The sequence below is a fragment of the Sinohyriopsis cumingii genome, chromosome 14 (genome assembly GCF_028554795.1).
Source record: "Sinohyriopsis cumingii isolate HCF-2022 chromosome 14, ASM2855479v2, whole genome shotgun sequence".
NCBI classification, from domain to species: Eukaryota; Metazoa; Mollusca; class Bivalvia; order Unionida; family Unionidae; genus Sinohyriopsis; species Sinohyriopsis cumingii.
Window position 1 is genome coordinate 49,271,932 of NC_142974.1, and position 19,738 is coordinate 49,291,669.

At 38.7% G+C, this 19,738-nt stretch overlaps 1 protein-coding gene across 1 annotated transcript in view; it reads right to left on the reverse strand.

Moving 5' to 3' along the window:
* Positions 1–18,385, reverse strand: part of LOC149783747 (uncharacterized) — a 70,248-nt gene extending 51,863 nt beyond the window's left edge. Inside the window, exon 1 of the mRNA XM_089932898.1 lies at positions 17,136–18,385. Within this exon, the coding sequence (XP_089789024.1) occupies positions 17,136–18,272 (1,137 nt within the window). The 5' untranslated portion in view covers positions 18,273–18,385. The remainder of the gene's footprint in view (positions 1–17,135) is intronic.
* Between the last annotated feature and the right edge of the window lie 1,353 nt (positions 18,386–19,738).

The window sequence follows — 19,738 nt, forward strand, 5'->3', positions numbered from 1 at the left end:
TACGATGCAATGTGCGTACAGATATAGGACCTACTACTCTTCTCATCTTGTACACTGGCATATCTAAATTAGGGATTGATATCACCTGCTATATGTCCTTGGTCCATTTGTCGGCTAATTGTTTTCCCCTTTAGTCCAACATTGCTCACTAGGAATCGGTCCCATACTTCTAGGTTGTACTCTCGGACCTTCGTATCGTATTGGACCTTGTTTTTAGTATGGCTATTGCTCGACTACCTCGCCGCGGCGGTCTTTCAGTATTTCCGCGTACGTGTGATTGTCACGAAATTGTGTAGGAGTTATATCAATATGTATATGTTGTGAAAGATGAACTCGGGTTTCGTTGCCGCGTACAGCGTCACCAGAGGGTGGTATATTTTTTCGGCTATAGTTATTTCGAAATCCTGAGCGAAACTCAAGACCCCTGCACGTGCAAATTGCTGGCAGCGGGAAACCTAAGTACCTAGCTGCGCATATCTGTCACAGCTAGTGTACATATAGAGCAAATTCTCTATAACTAAATTACATTACGCAGAGCCTTGTCAGGAAGCTTACCCCTTTACGGAAGCAAATCTTCAGCTGTAGAGCTGCCTTATGCCATGCCTTTAATATGGTTTTATGTGGAGTCACCAGCTGTAGAGCTGCTTTGTACATGCCTGCCATGCCTTATACGTCGTTTGATGTGGAGTCACAGAACTCTGTGGGGTTTCGTGTGACGTATATGCTGTGTTATGGTGACGTTGGATCGGAAGAGTGGACTGGTTTTCTCGATGCGAGGGACCAGGTCTTCGCGACCATCGGGTCTGTGATGTGAGGGCTCTCGAGGGATCCTTCAACAGACTGAGAGGAGCGGACCGCGCATGGGTGCTTCTCTGGCCATAGACTAGAGCGCGTGGAACTGGAGTTAACATCTTGGTCGTCAAATGGGCGCCACGATAGTTCCATAGTGTTCCATGTTATTTCCACAATTGCATTTCATAATTTCATTCATTCCTATCGCTATATCGGTATATGAACGATCGATAGGTTCATAATTTCATTCATTTCTATTGCTATGTCGTTATGTGAACGATCGATAGTTCATAATTTCATTCATTCCTATCGTTATATGAACGATCGATAGGTTCGTAATTCCATTCATTCCTATCGCTATATCGTTATATGAATGATCGATAGGTTCGTAATTTCATTCGTTACTATTGCTATATCGTTATGTGAACGATCGATAGGTTCGTAATTTACATTGCTTTTCAATATCGTTTTATGAACGTTACGTTCAAATTTACATTCTTTTCAAAATCGTTGTTTGAACGATACGTTCAAATTTACCTGCTTTTCACAATCGTTATTTGAACGATACATTCATAATTACATTCTTTTCTAAATCGTTTTATGAACGATAAATTTATAATTACATTCTTTTGTAAATCATTATTTGAACGATACATTCAAGACTTTCTTTATATTGGGGTGTAGATCACTTTTATTTTGTTGATCGGTGATAGAAATTCACGTTTGTTTTGAAATTCCATTTGTTAAATTCATGTTTTGAGTTTTTTCTCGTTGAGTTAATTGTTGTTGATAGTTCCATGTTAGGAACTTTATAATTTTCCTTATGTTTTTGTTTATAATGGTGTCAGATTTGTTAATATTTAAACCGCGTTTATAAATAAACATCTTGTAAACGCAGTTGCTTTTGGTGTCTTCCCTAATCCAGTCCCAACCCGGCTTCATCCTGTGACAGTGATGCTCTTCAGTAGACTCGCCACAGTCTGATGCGGTACCCAGATTGATTAATTGATTATATTTTTACGGCGCATCAGCACAATTCGGCTATTTATCGCAATACAAAAGGGTATATGAAGGGTTATTCAAAAGTGGTAAAAGGTTTCGTATCGACCAGTGATATAAAACCAAAGACTTTAATGTAAAATGACAAGATGGAAACGGGTATAAATAAAGCTTCCTGATCAACGGAGAATGTAAACAGTGTATCTTAATGAAGATACATGAAAATGTATTGAATGTTTAGGAAGGAATATACATTACATAAAACTTCTCAACGTGATGGCATAAAATTTACCATTTAGAAGAAATATTTACTTCTTTTAAGAATTCTAGAATACAACTTCCTTTTATTGTATTAAAAAGTTCCTTCATATCATGCACATTGTAGTACTGATCGCGCGTAGGTTGCAGGTTAAAGCATTCCGTCATAATGTGCTTACCAGTTAATGGTTCATTGCAAGTAATGCACTCTGATGGGTCTTCACCTTTTAGTATGTTGGAGTGGGTTATATAAGTATGACCACTTCGAATTCTTGCAATGACTACCTCCTCACTACGGACGATTATGTAGGAAGGAGTCCCTTCTCCTAGGGTTGGCTTGATTGCATGAAGTTTGTTATTCACTGCATAATTCCATGATGCCTGCCACTTCTGACGTAAGGACGTTTTGATACTAGGTTTAAAATTAGTATACGGTATTTTAAAATCAGATGGTTCTTGAGTTATGGTCATTTTAGCAGCGATATCTGCTTTTTCATTAACTCTAATACCAATATGGCTATGTTACCAACAGTATACTTTATTGTGGGAGACACTCTGCTCGGTATTTGTGACGAGTATATTTTTCAATAATGGGTTCTCCAGTTTTCTATTGTGTAGTGACGAAAGTGCTGATAGTGAATCGGAGAAGATAATGCTGTTAAAAATACGTTTGTTTTCGATATATTGCAGAACATGGTCTATTGCTCCGATTTCGGCTGAAAAAAAAGTGATGTGCCATCTGGTAAGCGAACTTGTTTTGTGATTTCCATAAACGAAGGCTGCAGCAGCCTTTTTCTCATTCTTTGATCCGTCGGTATAAATTTGTGTGTAGTTTTTAAATTCTGTGAGTAGTTCATAATAAGAGTTGTGGAAGACGGTAAAAAGTACGTTTAGTTGTTTAAGTAGCCAGGGTGGTGTTTCGGGAATTAACGTTTTCTGAATTTTAGAAAGATCAATTTGTGTACTGTCAAGGCTGGATAATATTCTAATGCCAAAGGAGGGTATGGCGTTTGGTTTATTTTCATTTAAGTTTTTGTATTTGGGCTGAAAAACAGCCAAAAAAGCAGGGTTCAGAGGGTTTGCTTTTAATATGAGAGCATACTGTGTGTAAAGCATTTCTCTACGATGTGATAAAGGTGGTTAGTTCGCTTCGGTGAGAAGGCTTTCACACGGAGGTGTCTTAAATGCTCCCAGAGCGAGTCTTATTCCTTGATGATGAATTGGATCCAGCATTCTCAAATAAGACTTTCTGTATGAACCATGAAAAATGCAACAATAGTCCAGTTTGGAGCAAATAAACGTTCTATATAAATTGAGGATGACTTTTCTATCAGCACCTTAGTCAGTGTGCGCTACTACTTTAAGTAGATCTAGATATTTTAAGCATTTAGCTTTCAAGTTATTTAGGTGTGGAATAAAAGTCAGTTTTCTGTCGAAGACATTACCTAAAAACTTTGTTTCCTCAACAACTGGAATAGGTGCTCCTTCCAGCATGAGTTTAGGTTCATCGTGATGTCTTCGTAACTGACAGAAATGCATAGATACTGTTTTGGATTTCGAGAATTTAAAGCCGTTAGTATTGGCCCAATTTTGAATCTTGTTTATATTTTGCTGTAGTTGTCTTTCGATTGTATGCATGTGCTTTGATCGATAACATATTTAAAAATCATCAACGTATAGCGAGCAATCCACACCAGGAGCCAAACACTTGGTGATGCTATTAATTTTGATGTTGAAAAGCGTCACAGATAAAAATACTGCGTTAGGGCAATCCCATCACTTGCTCGTGCAGATCTGAGACGGTAGAGCCCACTCGTACTTTGAATTCTCTGTCTGAGAGAAAGTTTGAGATGAAAGAGGGCAGACGGCCTTTTAGACCTAGATCGTGCAGGTCATTTAGTATTCCGTACTTCCATGTCGTGCCATAGGCCTTTACTAAATCAACAAAAACCACTACGAAATGTTCCTTCTTGATAAATCCATCGCGAATAAATGTTTCCAGTCTAACCAGATAATCATTTGTGCTCCGGCCATATCGAAAGCCCACATTGGAAAGGAGATATTAAATTGTTAGTTTCCAGGTACCATAAAAGTTATCATTCGTTCCATTGTTTTGCACACACAGCTTGTGAGTGCAATATGTCGATAGCTGTTAGGATCTGCGCTATCTTTACCTGGTTTGGGAACTGGTGTTACTGTTGCTTCTTTCCAAATTTTTGGTACATTACCAGTAATCCATAAATCGTTGAAGATATACAGAAGGACTGTCAACGATGGTTCTGGAAGGTGTTTCAAAAACTGGTAATGTATTTCGTCAGGCCCATTGGATGTATCGTGGGCCTGATTCAGAGGTTCCATCAGCTCAAACAGTGTAAACGGTTGATTATAACTTTCTGAGTTATTCGATGTGGATTTCAACCGTGTCTTTTCTTTCTGAGGTTTTAATCTTCTGAAGGCTTATGAATAATTAGACGATAAGGAATTTTTAGAGAAACTATCATCAAGTATATTAACTATATCAAACTTGGAATTGAAATTATTGTTGTTTAGTTTAAGATGTCGAAAGGAATTGTGTTTTCCCTTTCCTTTTATTTTGGGGATCGTGTCCCAAACCTTCTTTATAGAGGAACGAGAATTTAAAGTTGAAACATTTTTCCAAGATGCTCTTTTACTTTCTTTAATCGTGCGGCGGGCTTTGGCCCGAACAATACAGTACTGAGTTAAATTTTCGGGTGTTGGACGATTATTAAATGTTTACAGTGCTTCTCGGTGTTGTCTAATGGCTTCTTTACATTCTTTTGTGAGTCACGGTTTTGGTGTTCTTTTACAGTTTAGTGAGGACTTGGGAATGTATTCTTCTGCAATGTCGGTTAAAACAGAAGTAAAATATTGAAAATGATTATTTTCTTTTAAAACGGTATCCCTGTTAAGCCTAGCTGTGCAAAGTGATTCAAATTTGGCTCAGTCGGCCTTCTTTAAATTCCACTGTGGAATTTCTTCGTCAGTTATAGCGTCGGTGTTCTTAAGTGAGATTGGAAAGAGATCATTGTTGTGAAGGTCAACAGCGACCTTCCATTAATAGTTCAAAAGCAGCGATGGTGAACAAACTGTCAAATCGATACTCGTGTATGTACCCGTTCCTGGGTGTAAATATGTCGGTGATTTGTTGTTATATAGATACAAATCGTGTCTAGAAATTAAGTCTTCTGCTTTGTGGCCTCGGTCACTTATGTGGCTTGATCCCCACAAAATGGTATGGGCATTAAGATCCCCGAGTAAAACAAATGGTGCTGGGAGTTGTTGAACAAGTTTGTCGAAGTCGTTTGGTATTACGTTGTTGTTTGGTGGTAAGTAAATATAACAAAAGGTAATCACTCGATGTAGAGTGACACTTACAGCAATGGCTGGCAGATTTGTGTTTAAAGGGATAACGCTACGAGTGGCTCTATTGTTCACAACAACAGAAACTCCTCCTGAGGCCCTGTCAACATTGTGGGAGTAGGTGTTAAACAGGGAGTAGTTTGTAATTGTAATATTATCCTTATCTTTCAAGAATGTTTCCGCATGATCATGTTCGTTTAAAAGGAGGAGAATATCGTTGTAATTTCCTTTAAGTCGCCGACAGTTCCACTGTATGATAGTATTATTCATTATAAATTTAAATTGAAGATTGTGGAGCTAGGTTAGACCTTTCGCGGCAGCAATCTGTGTGGTCATTTCTCTGGAGGAAGTACGGGGGTGATTTTTTTGTTGATAGGTTTGGAGCCACCCTGAGGATATGGAGCAGTTTCTTCTGACTCCATTTCCTCAAATCTCATAACCTGTTCTGTAGCTTTATGGGGTCATCAGACCCCTTTTGCTCTCTATTTGTTTGCGACCTTCTTTTGCTGTTTGGTGATTTTGGCGGTGGAGTGATGTTGACTGTTGCTTGAGTGGATATTGAATTTTTCAGAGTTTTGTAATGCGGAATGTTCGAGCTGTTAGTGGAATCGGGTGGGTTTGTTTGGGATTGGGCGTCTTTCGTTGCTTTATTATTGTTTCCTTTTACTACAGATGAGGAGGCCGGGCCGGAGATTGATGTTCTATCTTGCACAAGCTTCCTTGCCTCTGGATAGGGGATGTTGAAGGTGTATTTAACCCTCTGTATTTACTTCTTCTGTTTCCAGGTGTCACATTCCTTTGAATTAGCATGGTGTTCCTTTCCGCAGTTGACGCAATGCGGAGTGGCTTTGCACTCGGATTCCCGATGAGAAGGGTCTCTGCATCGGCCACATATTTGGCTTCTGGAGCATCGGTTTTCGTGATGGCCGTAGTTTTGACATTTGTAGCATTTGATGGGGATTTGGTATGTATATTTCAACCTTAACTTCTAGGAACCCAACTTTGACCTCTATAGGTACTGTTGATTTGTTAAAGGTTAGTATAATGGTGTTGGTGTCCTGCAGATTGTTGTTTCTTTTTATACGAATTCTACGGACTGCAGTGACCCCTTCATTGTTCATCCCCTCGACGATTTCTTTGTCGCTGACTCCAGCCAAGTCACGGCAACGAATGCTGCCTTTTGACGCATTAAGTGAAGCGTGGGCGAAACAGCTTCCTGAAATATCGTGAAAAAATTTAATTTTATGGATATTTTCAGTATGTGCTTTGCTTTCGTATTCTATAAGTAGCCCACCCGATTTTAGTTTTTTGAAGTTTTTGGTCTTGCCGACTGATCCAAGTATAGTCTATTCGACTATAAATGGCGATAGTGCGGCTAGGGATCTAGTTTCATCTTTTGATTGGATGACCATGAAGCGAGGAAAGGATTCCTCGCCACATGGTTCATCATTAGAGTCGGAAATAGTTTTGGTTCTTTTCAGTTGTTTTTTGTTTTTATTTTCTACTTTTTGTTTATTACTTGTTTCATCACCCGTGCTCTACCACCCGCCGTGGAGTCAAACAAGGGGACACTTTTCAAGTGCCAGTGATACACAGGTGGTATACTCAGTAGGTAAGATTACCTCCCGGTTGATACGTTAATCCACCGCCTTCTAGGAAGTCTACTGATAGTAGGAGAAAGGAAAGATAAAAGGGTAGAGAATAGGGGCAACGGTGGTCTCAAGAGAGATACATGGAGAAAATGAGAAAGTGATCAAGTAAATTAAGACCTCCTAGGGCTTGGCGTGAACAGCCGATTTGTCGAGACCGGGCCCTCCCGACCACCCGTCTAGAAGAAATAGAGGCCAAAGTACTGTATTGCATTGGGAAGCCTCTGCTCAACTACCAGGATCATTTCCTCCCCCGACATTGGACGCAACCCATCTCTTACGACACGTAGTGAGGACACGTAGGGCCAATTCTACAACCCCGGATTCGCAGGTGGCTGTACCCAGACAGGGGTCAACCGAAAGCTAGAGTGCCACCAAACATAAGAAAATTCGGTGAGAATCCACTGGAATCAATGCTTAATAGCACTGTATGCATGGACAATTGGAGCAATGCACGACTTCAAATCTGTCTTCGTTCTTCCTCTAGTGCCCCTAGCATTTTTAAGTTCGTTCCATTGAAACGTCGCAGGTACAATTTTCCTGTTGGTGCAATGTGGATGAGCGAGACTTCTGTATGTTTGCTAATTTGCATAGCTCCTTTATAACCCTGCCCTCGAAATTACGTCCCTGATCACCTTGAAACCTTTCCAGAAAACTGCAATATCGAGAAACGTGCTCATAAATGGCTTTAGCGATAATCTGAGCCGTTTGGTTGTGGCAAGGAACGGACTGAGCGTACCTGGTGAAATGATCAGTTATCAACAAGATACTCTCAAACCATCCCTTAGACCACTCTAGTGACAAATAGTCTATGCAGACGAACTCCATAGTTAATTCAGCCTTGCTCTAACTGGGGTCTTTTTGCATATACACCGTTCGTAAGAGTCCACCTTGCGATGCAAGTCCTTCTCCAGTCTAGGCCAATAAAACCTTTTCCTAGCTAACCAAAGATTGTTTTTATCATTACCCTGATTACCAATATCGTTAGGGATACCTTTCAGGGGAAGGCTCCGGTATGACTCTGGGATCACATGATGTCTGACTGATTGACCATCAAGAGAATTGGTTCTGTAGAGTGCTATGCATAGTTGATATAATTATTTGTCTGTTAATATATCTTATCTGGCCTTCCATAACTGGTGAAAACCATTGCAGTCTGCAGACTACAGTAACTCATGTAAGCATCTTTTATTTGTTCTCACGTCCTATCGGAAATTGGCCTCCTAGCCTCCATCGACTCTATAAAGACTTCCTCTTCCTCTTCGCATGTGGATTCGTGACCTCCTAAAGGGGTCCCTGAAAGAGTGTTTTCAGCCACCAAACGCTTTTCATCTACGTCCTCTCCCTTTGCAATGAAGCGTCTTAAGTACATCAATAGTCGTTGACACCTCAAATGAGCTTTATCTGAATCATATGTGTTGACCAGTGGCAATAAAGGTTTGTGGTCGGCATGCAATCTGAACAGGTCGAGTTTAATAAGATATCGTGAAAACTTCTCAAAGACCCACAAACATGCAAGGCAATATTAGTCTATCTGTGCATATTTAACCTCTGCAAAGATGAATGTTCTAGACCAAAAGGCAGTCGTTTTGAGCTTCTGTCCATGTTGATGAAATAATGTACCCCGAATACCATAATGGTTGGCATCGGCGCTAAAAAATAATAACTTTCCAGTGTCGCAGAATGCTAAAGCCGGCGTTGAAGGTAGCATTTCCTTGACTTTCGTGAAAGCAAAATCTTGGTCTGGACCCCATTGCCAGGCATGTCTGATTTAAGCAGGTCCATAATTGGTCATATCATTGTCCACAAATCTGGGAGAAATCTACCAAGGTAGTTAATAATGTCCATGGTACGACAAAGCTTGCTAACATTTGATGGTGCAGAAAGCTCTTATACTGCAGCAAGCTTTGCTGACTAGGGAGTATACGATCTGAGCTGATCATATGACCAAATAAATACAGTTTGCTCTTCCCAAATTCACATTTTCCTTTTTTGAGCTTGATACCGCTCCTATTGAGTTTCTCAAATACGAAATTGAGACATTGGTCATGCTCCTCAATGTTTTCGCCATTTATTAGTATATCATTCATAATGGTATGACCCTTCATAGCCAGCAGCAGCTTTGTCATTTTTCTTTGGAAAATCTCTGGTGATGATATAATACTAAATGGGACTTGTTTGAAACTGAATAAACACAGCGGCATTATAAAGGTAGTCAGCTTTAAACTTTCTGGATGTAAAGGTATTTGATAAAATCCGCTTTCTGCATCAATTTGGAGAAGATTGTGAAACCTATTAGCTTTGATGATATGTGATCTAGAGTGGAGAGCATATATCCTTCCCTATTCACAGCCTCATTTAGCTTCTTTACGTCAACACAAATTCTGAATTTGCCATTTTCCTTTGAGACTGGTTCCATTGGTGCACAGCATTCTATAGGCTCAGTTACTTCTTCAATAATGCCTTCCTGCAGCACATGAAGCAATTCTTTTTCGTCTTGGACAACAAAGGGAATGGATAGCGCCTGGATGCAGCTAAAACGTATGGCCTCACATTATCCTTGAGTACGATCTTTACTGATTCAAACTTCATCAGGCCAAGTTGTCCAAAATCTGTTTTGTTGATTTCTTCAACTCTTTTTATATGTTGGCATAGCGTTTGCTAACGTAAGGTCGGCTCCGATTTGTAACGTGTCAGAAACGGCTTTACCCAGGATTCTAATTACGAGATTATCCCTTATTGGTTCTTCCTTCTGTGCGCCGAAGTCAAAATGATCGGCAATTTCATACAGTTTTCTTAAGAATTCCTGAACGGATTCTCCTGAAATTTTAGTTAATTGATACGAACATGCTCTTTGTGAATAATATTTCATTTGGGGATGAAGTGCTCATCAAATTTCTATAAAACTTATTCGTACATTTCAACGTCTTCAGCATCACTAAACTCAAACGATTTAAACATCTGCTCTGCTTCCTTCCCCAATGTATATATAAGTGCATTTAAAATCGCCTCAGTTTCCTTATTCAGTTCAGCGGAATCATAAAGCGCGCGAAAAGCACTTTCCAATCCAGCCAATCAACAGGCTTGCCAAAGTTAAAACTATCAGGTGCCTAGAATTTCGCCATTAACGACTACAAAACTTTACATATCTTTTCGAGCCATATTTAACACCATGTCATGAAAACGAGAGAGTCTCAAGCTGTTAAACAAACAGCATTTATTCACACACGTTCTGATTACACATCAACTAGCTTCCAACATGGATCGCGGCGCACCCTGTCTGGAGAGTAGTTTCTATATAATATTGCAGTTACTATGGGGAGCAGTTATTAATTAGAAACATTATGTAAAACTACTGTACCACAAACACTTTAAAACCACCTCAAACCTTCAAAACAACCGAAACCACGCCAAATACTTAAATCGACCCAACCCCTCTCGTTGCGTATATAAATAAAAAAAATTAAAATGATTTATATTTATATAATTTACTGGAATTATCGTTAAAAATAACTCAAGTTGCTTTACAACAAATTCACATAAAACTACATATATAGATACAAGCATAGAATGTAACAAATGTCTCGATAAATGTTACTGTTTATTGAAGTTTAAACAATTACATATCTAACAGTTTGTCTATCACCAGAGATATATTTTGGTTTTTGTTAATGCCTCGCCTGTTTTCATTAAACAAATGCATCCAATAATCCTGAACGTCATGACAGTTATTACGAATCAGGCCAAGTCTCTCTATTCCGAATTTACTAATGCACATAAGCGTAATGCTTTTTATGCACAGTTACAGAATTAAAACAAAATACATCATATACAGATCTTTTATTTACTTTTACATTTAGCAGTAGCTTTTGTTTCCCTAGCATTTTGCTGTTCCCTTTTGTTTCACGTCTGATAGAGTATTTTCCGTCGCAATATTGGATGTAACGTAGATTCGTTTTGCATTTGGTATCAGACATGATATTTTGAAAGGAGTTTTGTCTTATCTTCCTCTGACTTGCACTTTCACACTCCATTATGAACTAAATAAAGCTCTCCATGTGTAGCGAGGCGATAATTTCCACTTTTGTGTAGAGCGCTTCCGTAATCCATAAAGTGTAGTTCAGCTGCACTGCACAAGTTATGAATGAGCTCTAGGCCGATAATGCAGCCCCACACCAATACGATCCTGAGTGACGGTTTATCGTCCATTTGTACGAACACATATTTGTGTGTTTGATTTATCGGACTAAATGAGCTCCTGTGTGTGTTTTGACTACCAATTAACGGATGTTTTAAGTATCATATTCATTGACTCTTCATTATTATTGGTCCTGAGTTTGTTCGAGCGATTTGTTCTATTTAGTTCAATGACATACATTTTGAGTTATTGTTTAAGGTTGGTCTGCAAATATTCGGCAAATACAAGACACTTTTACCCATACTCTATAATCCAAATCATCTGCACTACTTTCAAAATCGATTGGTGTTTTTGCATCTGTAATTCCGTTAGTTCCAAAAAGTGTGGTTATAATACACTGACTTTGTTTTTTTTTCCCATCCTAACTTTGTTTTGCAGGTAATGCCTGGTATTTTCCTTGAGATCCTTGATAAACGATAAATTGGAAAGACGTGCTCAATGAATTTTGTCAGCGCTTTTTCTTCGTCTGTGCGAATAAAATTTAAAAATCGCAAATTCTGAAAACTGCATCTATAACTTCAGAGTCCATTTCTATAGCAACATGTTCAAGAAAGCTTTTGTAAGTTTTTTATGAGGAGTCTTTATGAAGAAGAATAGGTCCTAAGAAGACTGGGTTCTCACTTGTATCTTTTCTGAGGAGTCTTTAGTTCTTGTAAACAATTGTTGTGATATAAAATATTAACTGTTTTACTTCCAATGGATAGCGCTTCGAATATTTCAGGAAATGTCTGAGATCTTCCATCTGGTCTTCAGAATAACAGATGACTGACAGAACATTACCTTTGTGATTAATAATTGTTTGATCGAGAGGTTTGCAATTTACGTTTCCGATTACCCCCAACAGCTCATTAGCCTTGTTTGACACGACTTTCTAACTTTTATCTGATCACAGTAATTTTTATTTCTGATGACTTCATAATCACGTACACATAATAGTGGGTAATCATTTTTTAGTTCTTGGTAGATATCTATTGTGAGGTCGCGGGTTCTAACCTCGGAGGAGTCATTAATAAAGACTTATACAAATGATGCTAGCAGCTGCTTTGCTTGGTGTTCAGCATTAAGAGGATAGTGCTATGACTGGTCGACCTGGTGTCAGGATAGTGTGATTGGGTGGGACATGATACTACAATGCTAGATATTACTATAAACTGCCACACTGCAGACGTCGTAGGGGTATGACTGAACAAATTGTTAAAGTGACGTTAAAAATTCAAAAGACACAAACACGACACATTATTTCTTCAACTTATAATTTTCAATTAACGCCGCTGCCAAAGACTGACAGCTAAACTGGCCAATACTCTTGAGTGGTCTAAAGTGCTTAATGTTATCGATCACTGTCATCTCACCTCCGTCGGCATGGGTTCGAGTCTCAAAATCGGTCAATGTGGGTAGGTGAGAAAGCTTGCCAATAGCATCTCGTGGGTTGGTGGTTCTTTCTTTGGTTTCCCCGGATTCTTCCTCCATCGTTTATACTTTCCGCTATGCATAGCCTATCTTGTGCTGAAAAATGGCGTTAAACCATACAACAAATTTGTAGTATTCATAATTTAGTGATACACACATGTGTATCACATGCTTACTTAGAGAGATCGATTTAATTTCCGAACGCAATTTTGGCTGTTTTACAACAATCTAATTTTGAATTCATATTTTTTTTAAAACGTGACTTGGTGAAATTACTGTATGAAAACTGATACATTACTGAGTAGTTTGAACGTGTCCAAGTCATTTCAAATTGTGGGACACGTTTTGTGTGCAGCACGTGAGTGAAGCTCACGACCAAACCACAAGGAAAACAAATCTTAAAACCTATTTTAAGACAATAGTGGTTTTTCATCCAGAAGGAATGCCAAGAAATATATTTTGTTAACATCTCAAATTGGCCTAGGCAGGCAGATAAATTGACATCACTCCAATCAAGCGGTATAAACTGGAGGAGACAGAGGCCCTACAAAATGTGGGAAAAGGAAAATTTAAACTTTAACCAAATGGAAATAAGGCAATAATACAGCAAAGGAACATAGAAGTTAGTGAGAATGTAGTAATAATAAAATGGGACTCCACCAATGATACGAGTAATGTTCTATTAATGTCTTCAAAGCAAACATAAATACACAACTCTGGACTATGGATTACCAATAGAGGTTTATACAGCAGAGATACTTCAGAAATTGGAGAGGAAATTCAAAATAAAAATAACGAATCAGAAAGGTGCACCTATATGGTGGTTCCTCATAATACAATTTGGCGTTAGGGTTATCTTAGTGCTAAAGGAAGGTGCAGATAAAATCCCCACGTTCTTTTCCCTAATAGGTTTCTTGTTATCGACGGGGTATCGGGGCTGCGAAATGCAACGCCGATGCACAAGATGTGAGCATTATGGGCATTTACCTAGAAAATGCAAGAATCTGGCTGCTCCCCCGACGTATGCATCAAAGGCAAGTGGTGCAATAGAAGGAATAGAGGCCCATCACCGCCTTTTGAGTAGCTCCAGCAATGGCTACTGTGGCTGCAACCAGTCATAAGGGTGCAAGGACCAAAGCAAATAATTTGGGAGCCATGGTCTTGACAAAGGAAATGATGGCGGTGGCAATGAATCCTCCATCACATCGTCGTCGATATCACCTTTTTCTGGGCGTGGATGTCTATAAAAGAATATTCGTTTTCCTATTGAGCAAGTTCAGCGTCATGAATCGGTCTGAAGTGACCAGAGCGTACCAGAGCTTATCAGCACCTGGTGCAACAGTCCATCGGATCTCGATGTCAGCAGAGAAGTCTTTGCGATACTCGGAATGTTTGAAGACATCGAAGCGGATGTTGGGATACAAAGCCGCGAAATCATCCAGAGAGATCTGCGTGCATGTATCCACGTCTTGAGACTGCTGCATGGCTTCCATCAGTATCATGTACACACGAGAATAATTGCAGGTATCGTCAGCGAAGTTGCGTTCTAGTTCTTGCTCTGGATAATTGTCTGGAATTTATGCGGAACTGAATACGAGACAAACCGACATTGTTAAAGATGTGCATTTCCTGCTTAATCTATACGCTGTATGGGCGCCTGAAACGTGATGAAGACGAATCTGGGAAGTTCGCTGCCTGGATTGGTGGTGAATCTTCACGAGGTGGTGATCTCAGCTGCAAGAAACTGACGTATGTAAATGCGATCTTGCTAAAAATACAGTTTCTTGGTAAATCTGGCTAACGTCGATTTCAGTTCCAGCATTTATGTCATAGAGGGTGTGATTTATGGCATCCACATCGATAACCATATCACGATACATGCGTGAAGGTCTCATCGCTGCTTATTTCATCTGCGAACATTTAAAGGCGACCTTTTGATGTACCTGTTGAACTAAGGAATTGTCTCTTTCAAGCACCGGCGTAAGTTTTACGCCTCTAAAGATCGTATGGATATCTCCACAAATAAAAATGACCTTGTTGAGAGGAAGGATCATGCAGGTCTAGTGGCTAGTATCAATCAGAGTCCATCGAGCTGTGAATCCTACTTTGTAGATAGCAGTATGTGTGAAAGCAAAATTGGTTATGAAAAGTGATCCAGACACATTAGCTGGATAATTCGTTACTCATCACAGTTTCCGTGTTGGTATCGCCGAACCACCACATATTAGTAGCGCAGGATCGCATGTAGTCACAGCTAATGAGGGTAATGGGTGTGGCTATAGCAGCAATGCCTGGAAGGGCTGCTCGCACAAAACAAAATGGCGTGGATAAAAATCCAACCATGATTTATGTCGATGCTCATGTGAAGGTCTCATTGCTGATTATTTTATCTGCGAACATTTTAGGCGGCTTTTCAACATACATGCAGGTAATAGATGATTTCTTTAGTGGTTATTATCTACTGTATTTACAGACTGACCAGTGAGCCAAATGCTGACCAGGTCACACGCAGCGAGCACATTAAAGTAATTTCCCTCGGTGGAGGATCCCAGAGCTTCTTAGCTATTGATTTCTGGAATCGTGTGTTACACGAATTGCTCCAGCCATTCTTTACTGAGGTCTTCAAGATCACATGTGTTCTGGTGATTTCCATATCAGAGAATTCCTTCTAATTTTTTTTCCTGGTGAATTTCTTCTTCCTCTTTCTTCAGTGTGTCGAGATGAGTATCACTGAATTTCATTCCTCTTCCATCTTCTGCAGAGCAGCCACTGTTTCTTTTACTTTTTGCCTCATTTTCTTCATTTCAGCCCTCCTAGCTTGTCCTTTTTGTTCAGCTTGCACTCATCTCATTATCTCGAGACTTTGACTTCAGAAGAAGGTGGCGTGGAATCGTTCAACAATTGCTGCTGCTGATGTTGTGTCGATTTGAACATGTCCAGTAACTGATCGTATGTCGTTTTGTGTCTTTTTGAGTTTGGTCACAATGGGCTTAAACAATTGTCCAGTCACATCAGGTTGAAAGGACTACGGACATACTTCCATCTCACTTCTGTCTGCAAGGGTTCGAATCCAAGGCTCGACTAGTTTGAGTACGTGGGAAAGCCTGCCAGTAGCTTCTCATGGGTCAGTGGTTCTTCACTGGGTTTTCCAGGGTTCTTCCTCCACCAGTTATACTGGCCGCCATGTATAGCCTATCTTGTGCTGAAATATGACATTAAACCCGGAAAGAACCACCAACGCATGAGAAGCTACTGGCAAGCTTTCTCACATACCCACACTGGCTGAATCCGAGACTCGAACCTACGCAAACAGAGGTGAGATGGGAGTGATCAGTAACAGAGAGCGCTTTAGACCACTTGGCCACTCGGGGCCCCGAAAGCGTTATGTGCATCAATTGTGTCCTCAACTTTTGTTCATGTTTGTAGACTGTACTTTAACAAATTAATTGACAATAGGATGGAAAGGACCCATATTGGGAACTCCATGGCATACTATTTTGTCACAGGACAAATGATAGGATCGAAATGACAATTATTGGGAATTCCATGGCATACTGTTGTGCCACAAGGCAAGTGATAGTTTGTATAGAGTAACAGAGAAACAGAGGTTCAAAAACATTATATTCATTTCCTATGTCATATCAGTCTTTCAGTATCTATGATCAGAGCTCATAGTTGTGTTGCAATATAACTGTAGAGGAATCAAATAAATTATTCATATAAAGAACTCACTGACCTTTTGAATTTATTTGGGATCTAATTAATAATAATAATATTGCCTTCTGGATTTTTAATTAATGTTGTAACTTGTTGGCAAAATGAATTTTTATTTTAATTTAACTTTAGTTGTTGGTTTCACTTTCTTCCTGTTACACAGAAGATCATAAATTTGTAACATATCCAGTATGTGTCCTTCTGTGTTTATTCACATCTCACTTTGTCACAAAACATTTCATCACATACTTTACACAAAAATGCTTTATATTTAATGTCCACTCACACTAAATATTTTTAAACATTTTGTCACATATGTCACAATTTTAATGTCCTTTATTTTTCTCCAGTACATGTCTTCATGTGCTTATTCAAATTTAAACTAAGAATAACCTTTCATCACCATTTCACACTGACAGGGATTTTGCCAGTATATGTCCCAGAATGAATATTTTGATGCCATACAGACTAAACATTTTACAACACATTTAACAGTTAAATGGGTTTTCTCCATTATGTATTCTCATGTGCTTCTTCATAATTCCACTTTGAGTAAACCTCTTATCACATATTTCACACTTAAACGGTTTTTCTCCAGTATGTGTCCTCATGTGCATCTTCAGATTTCCACTTTCACCAGACCCTTTATCACACACTTCACACTTAAATGGTTTATCTTCACTATATGTCCTCATGTGCTTCCTAAGATTTCCACTTTCCTTAAGCCTTTAATCACATGCTTCACACATATATGGTCTTTCACAAGTATGAGTTCTCATGTGCACACTCAGAGTTTCACTTTTACGAAAACTTTTTTCACAAACTTCACACTTAAATGGTTTTTCTCCTGTATGCATCCTCATGTGAACCATTAAAAGTTCATTTTTACTAAACCTTTTATCACATATTCCACACTTGAATGGTTTTTCTCCTGTATGCATCCTCATGTGCAACTTTAGATTTCCACTCTGACCAAACATTTTATTACATACTTCACACTTAAATGGTTTTTCTCCTGTATGCATCCTCATGTGCAACTTTAGATTTCCACTCTGACCAAACATTTTATTACATACTTCACACTTATATGGTTTTTCCCCAGTATGCATCCTCATGTGCCCCTTTAAATTTCCAATTGTATTAAACATTTTACTACATACTTCACAACTAAATAGCTTCTGTCCAGCATGTATCCTCATGTGAATCTTTAAAGTTCCACTCTCACTAAACATTTTATGACATACTTCACACTTAAATGGTTTATCGCCAGTATGTATCCTCATGTGAGTCATTAGATTTCCGCTCGCATTAAACATTTTATTACACACTTCACACTTAAATGGCTTTTCTCCAGTATGTATTCTCATGTGCCTCTTTACCAGTCCACGTGTATTAAACATTTTATTACACACTTCACACTTAAATGGCTTTTCTCCAGTGTGTATCCTAATGTGCATTATTAGGGTGTAAATCGTACTAAGTATTTTATTACATACATCACACTTAAATGGTTTTTCTCCAGTATGTTTCCTCTCGTGTTTCTTCAGATTTCCATTTGTACTAAACCCTTCATTACATATTTTGCACATATAAGGTTTGTCTCCTGTATGGGTTCTCATGTGCACATTTAAAGTTCCATCTCTACTAAAGCCTTTATCACATACTTCACACTTAAATGGTTTCTCACCAGTGTGCGTAGACATGTGCAACCTAAGAAGTTCACTCCTGCTAAACCCTTTATCACATATTTCACTCTTGTATGGTTTTTCTCCGGTATGTGTCTTCATATGCATCGTTCGCTGTCCACTGTTACTAAACCTTTTATCACACAGTTCACACTTAAAAGATTTTTCTCCAACATCTTCCATCATGCGATCATTCAGAATTCCAGTCTCGACTGAACCTAAAATCACTTGTTTCGTATTTAAATGGTTCCTTTAAATGCACAGATATGTGTACTCCAGCGTACCATTACATCACTATATTCACATTTATATGGTTTTCTCGGGTTGGTATAAATCTCGAACAGAACTCCTCTTGGAGAAAACGCCTTTTTAAGCATAAAATTTGCATATAAACGTCAGTCAATTTTTTTAATTGATTAAATTATATAATTTAATAAATAATTAATAAATCCGTATTAAAAATATAAACATATGTAGACATTCTTTGATTTTGACCTAAATATTTTTTTTTAACCAAGTACGCGAAACGGACCGTACAATCAATGTTTAATTATCAACAAAGGCCTCCCGGGATTGTATTATAATGTTAAAAACAAATAGCCGTTAAAAAAATAAAAAAAAAAAAAACAAAAAAAAAAAACAACAATGTTGATCAATGTTTGTCATATGCGTTTGAGCATAGCTCACAGTTCTGCATTTTTTGTTTTTTTGTTTTTTTTTGTTCTACTTTTTCTGTAATTGTTTGTGTGTGTGTGTGTGTGTGTGTGTGCGTTTCTTTTATTTTATTTTCCATACTCAGACCAGGTCGTTTTTATCTTTACAAATTACAAAGCTGTATTTGGTTCTCCGTTGTCACTGAAACAATGTAATACTTAAGTATCTCTCTGTTTCTCCATAGGTCGATATCAGGTGAGTAGTGAATGGGGGATACCGTAGGGACTATGGGACTTTCCATCAAAAACATGAGAGTTGTACCGTAGGGACTATGTAAAATTTAACATTAGAGAAATTTTTTTGTACCGTAGGGACAATGGGAATTTAACATGGGACTATAATTTGGGTCTGTCTAGGGACAAGGGGAATTGAACAGGGGAATAGAGTTTGGGTCTGTCTAGGGACAAGGGAAATTAACATGGGAAATTGAAACAGGGAGGGTCTCTATTTTTTTATTTAAAAAAAAAGTAATAAAATTGGGCTAGGCAATTGAAAGTCAAGATCTTTTCGAGAGATAGGAGTGGCCCTGAAAAGGGCCTTTGGGTTTCTTCTTCTTCTTCTCCTAACTCCTCCACTTCTTCAACCATCTTCTCACTTTTGACACTATTCCTGTCTTCTTTTTCTCCTTTTCTGGCGTCCAGTCAGGATGGCCCAATGCTCTGAACTTTTCCTGGACTTTGATCCAATTTTGATTGAGCCTCTCAAACTCTGTTTCTTTTTGTTTTCCTGATCTTTTCTTTCTTTACTCCATGTCTCTTTAATCTTCTCTACTTCTTCCTCCATTACTTTTCTCATCAGATCTTCCCTTTTCTTCATCTTTTCCAACCCCCATTTTACATTCCTCCCCTCTGTCCAGTACAATATCTTTTCTAGGAAACACCGGACTTGAATGACATGATCCAGTGCTTCCTTCAAACTTCCCACTCTGACATAAGGTG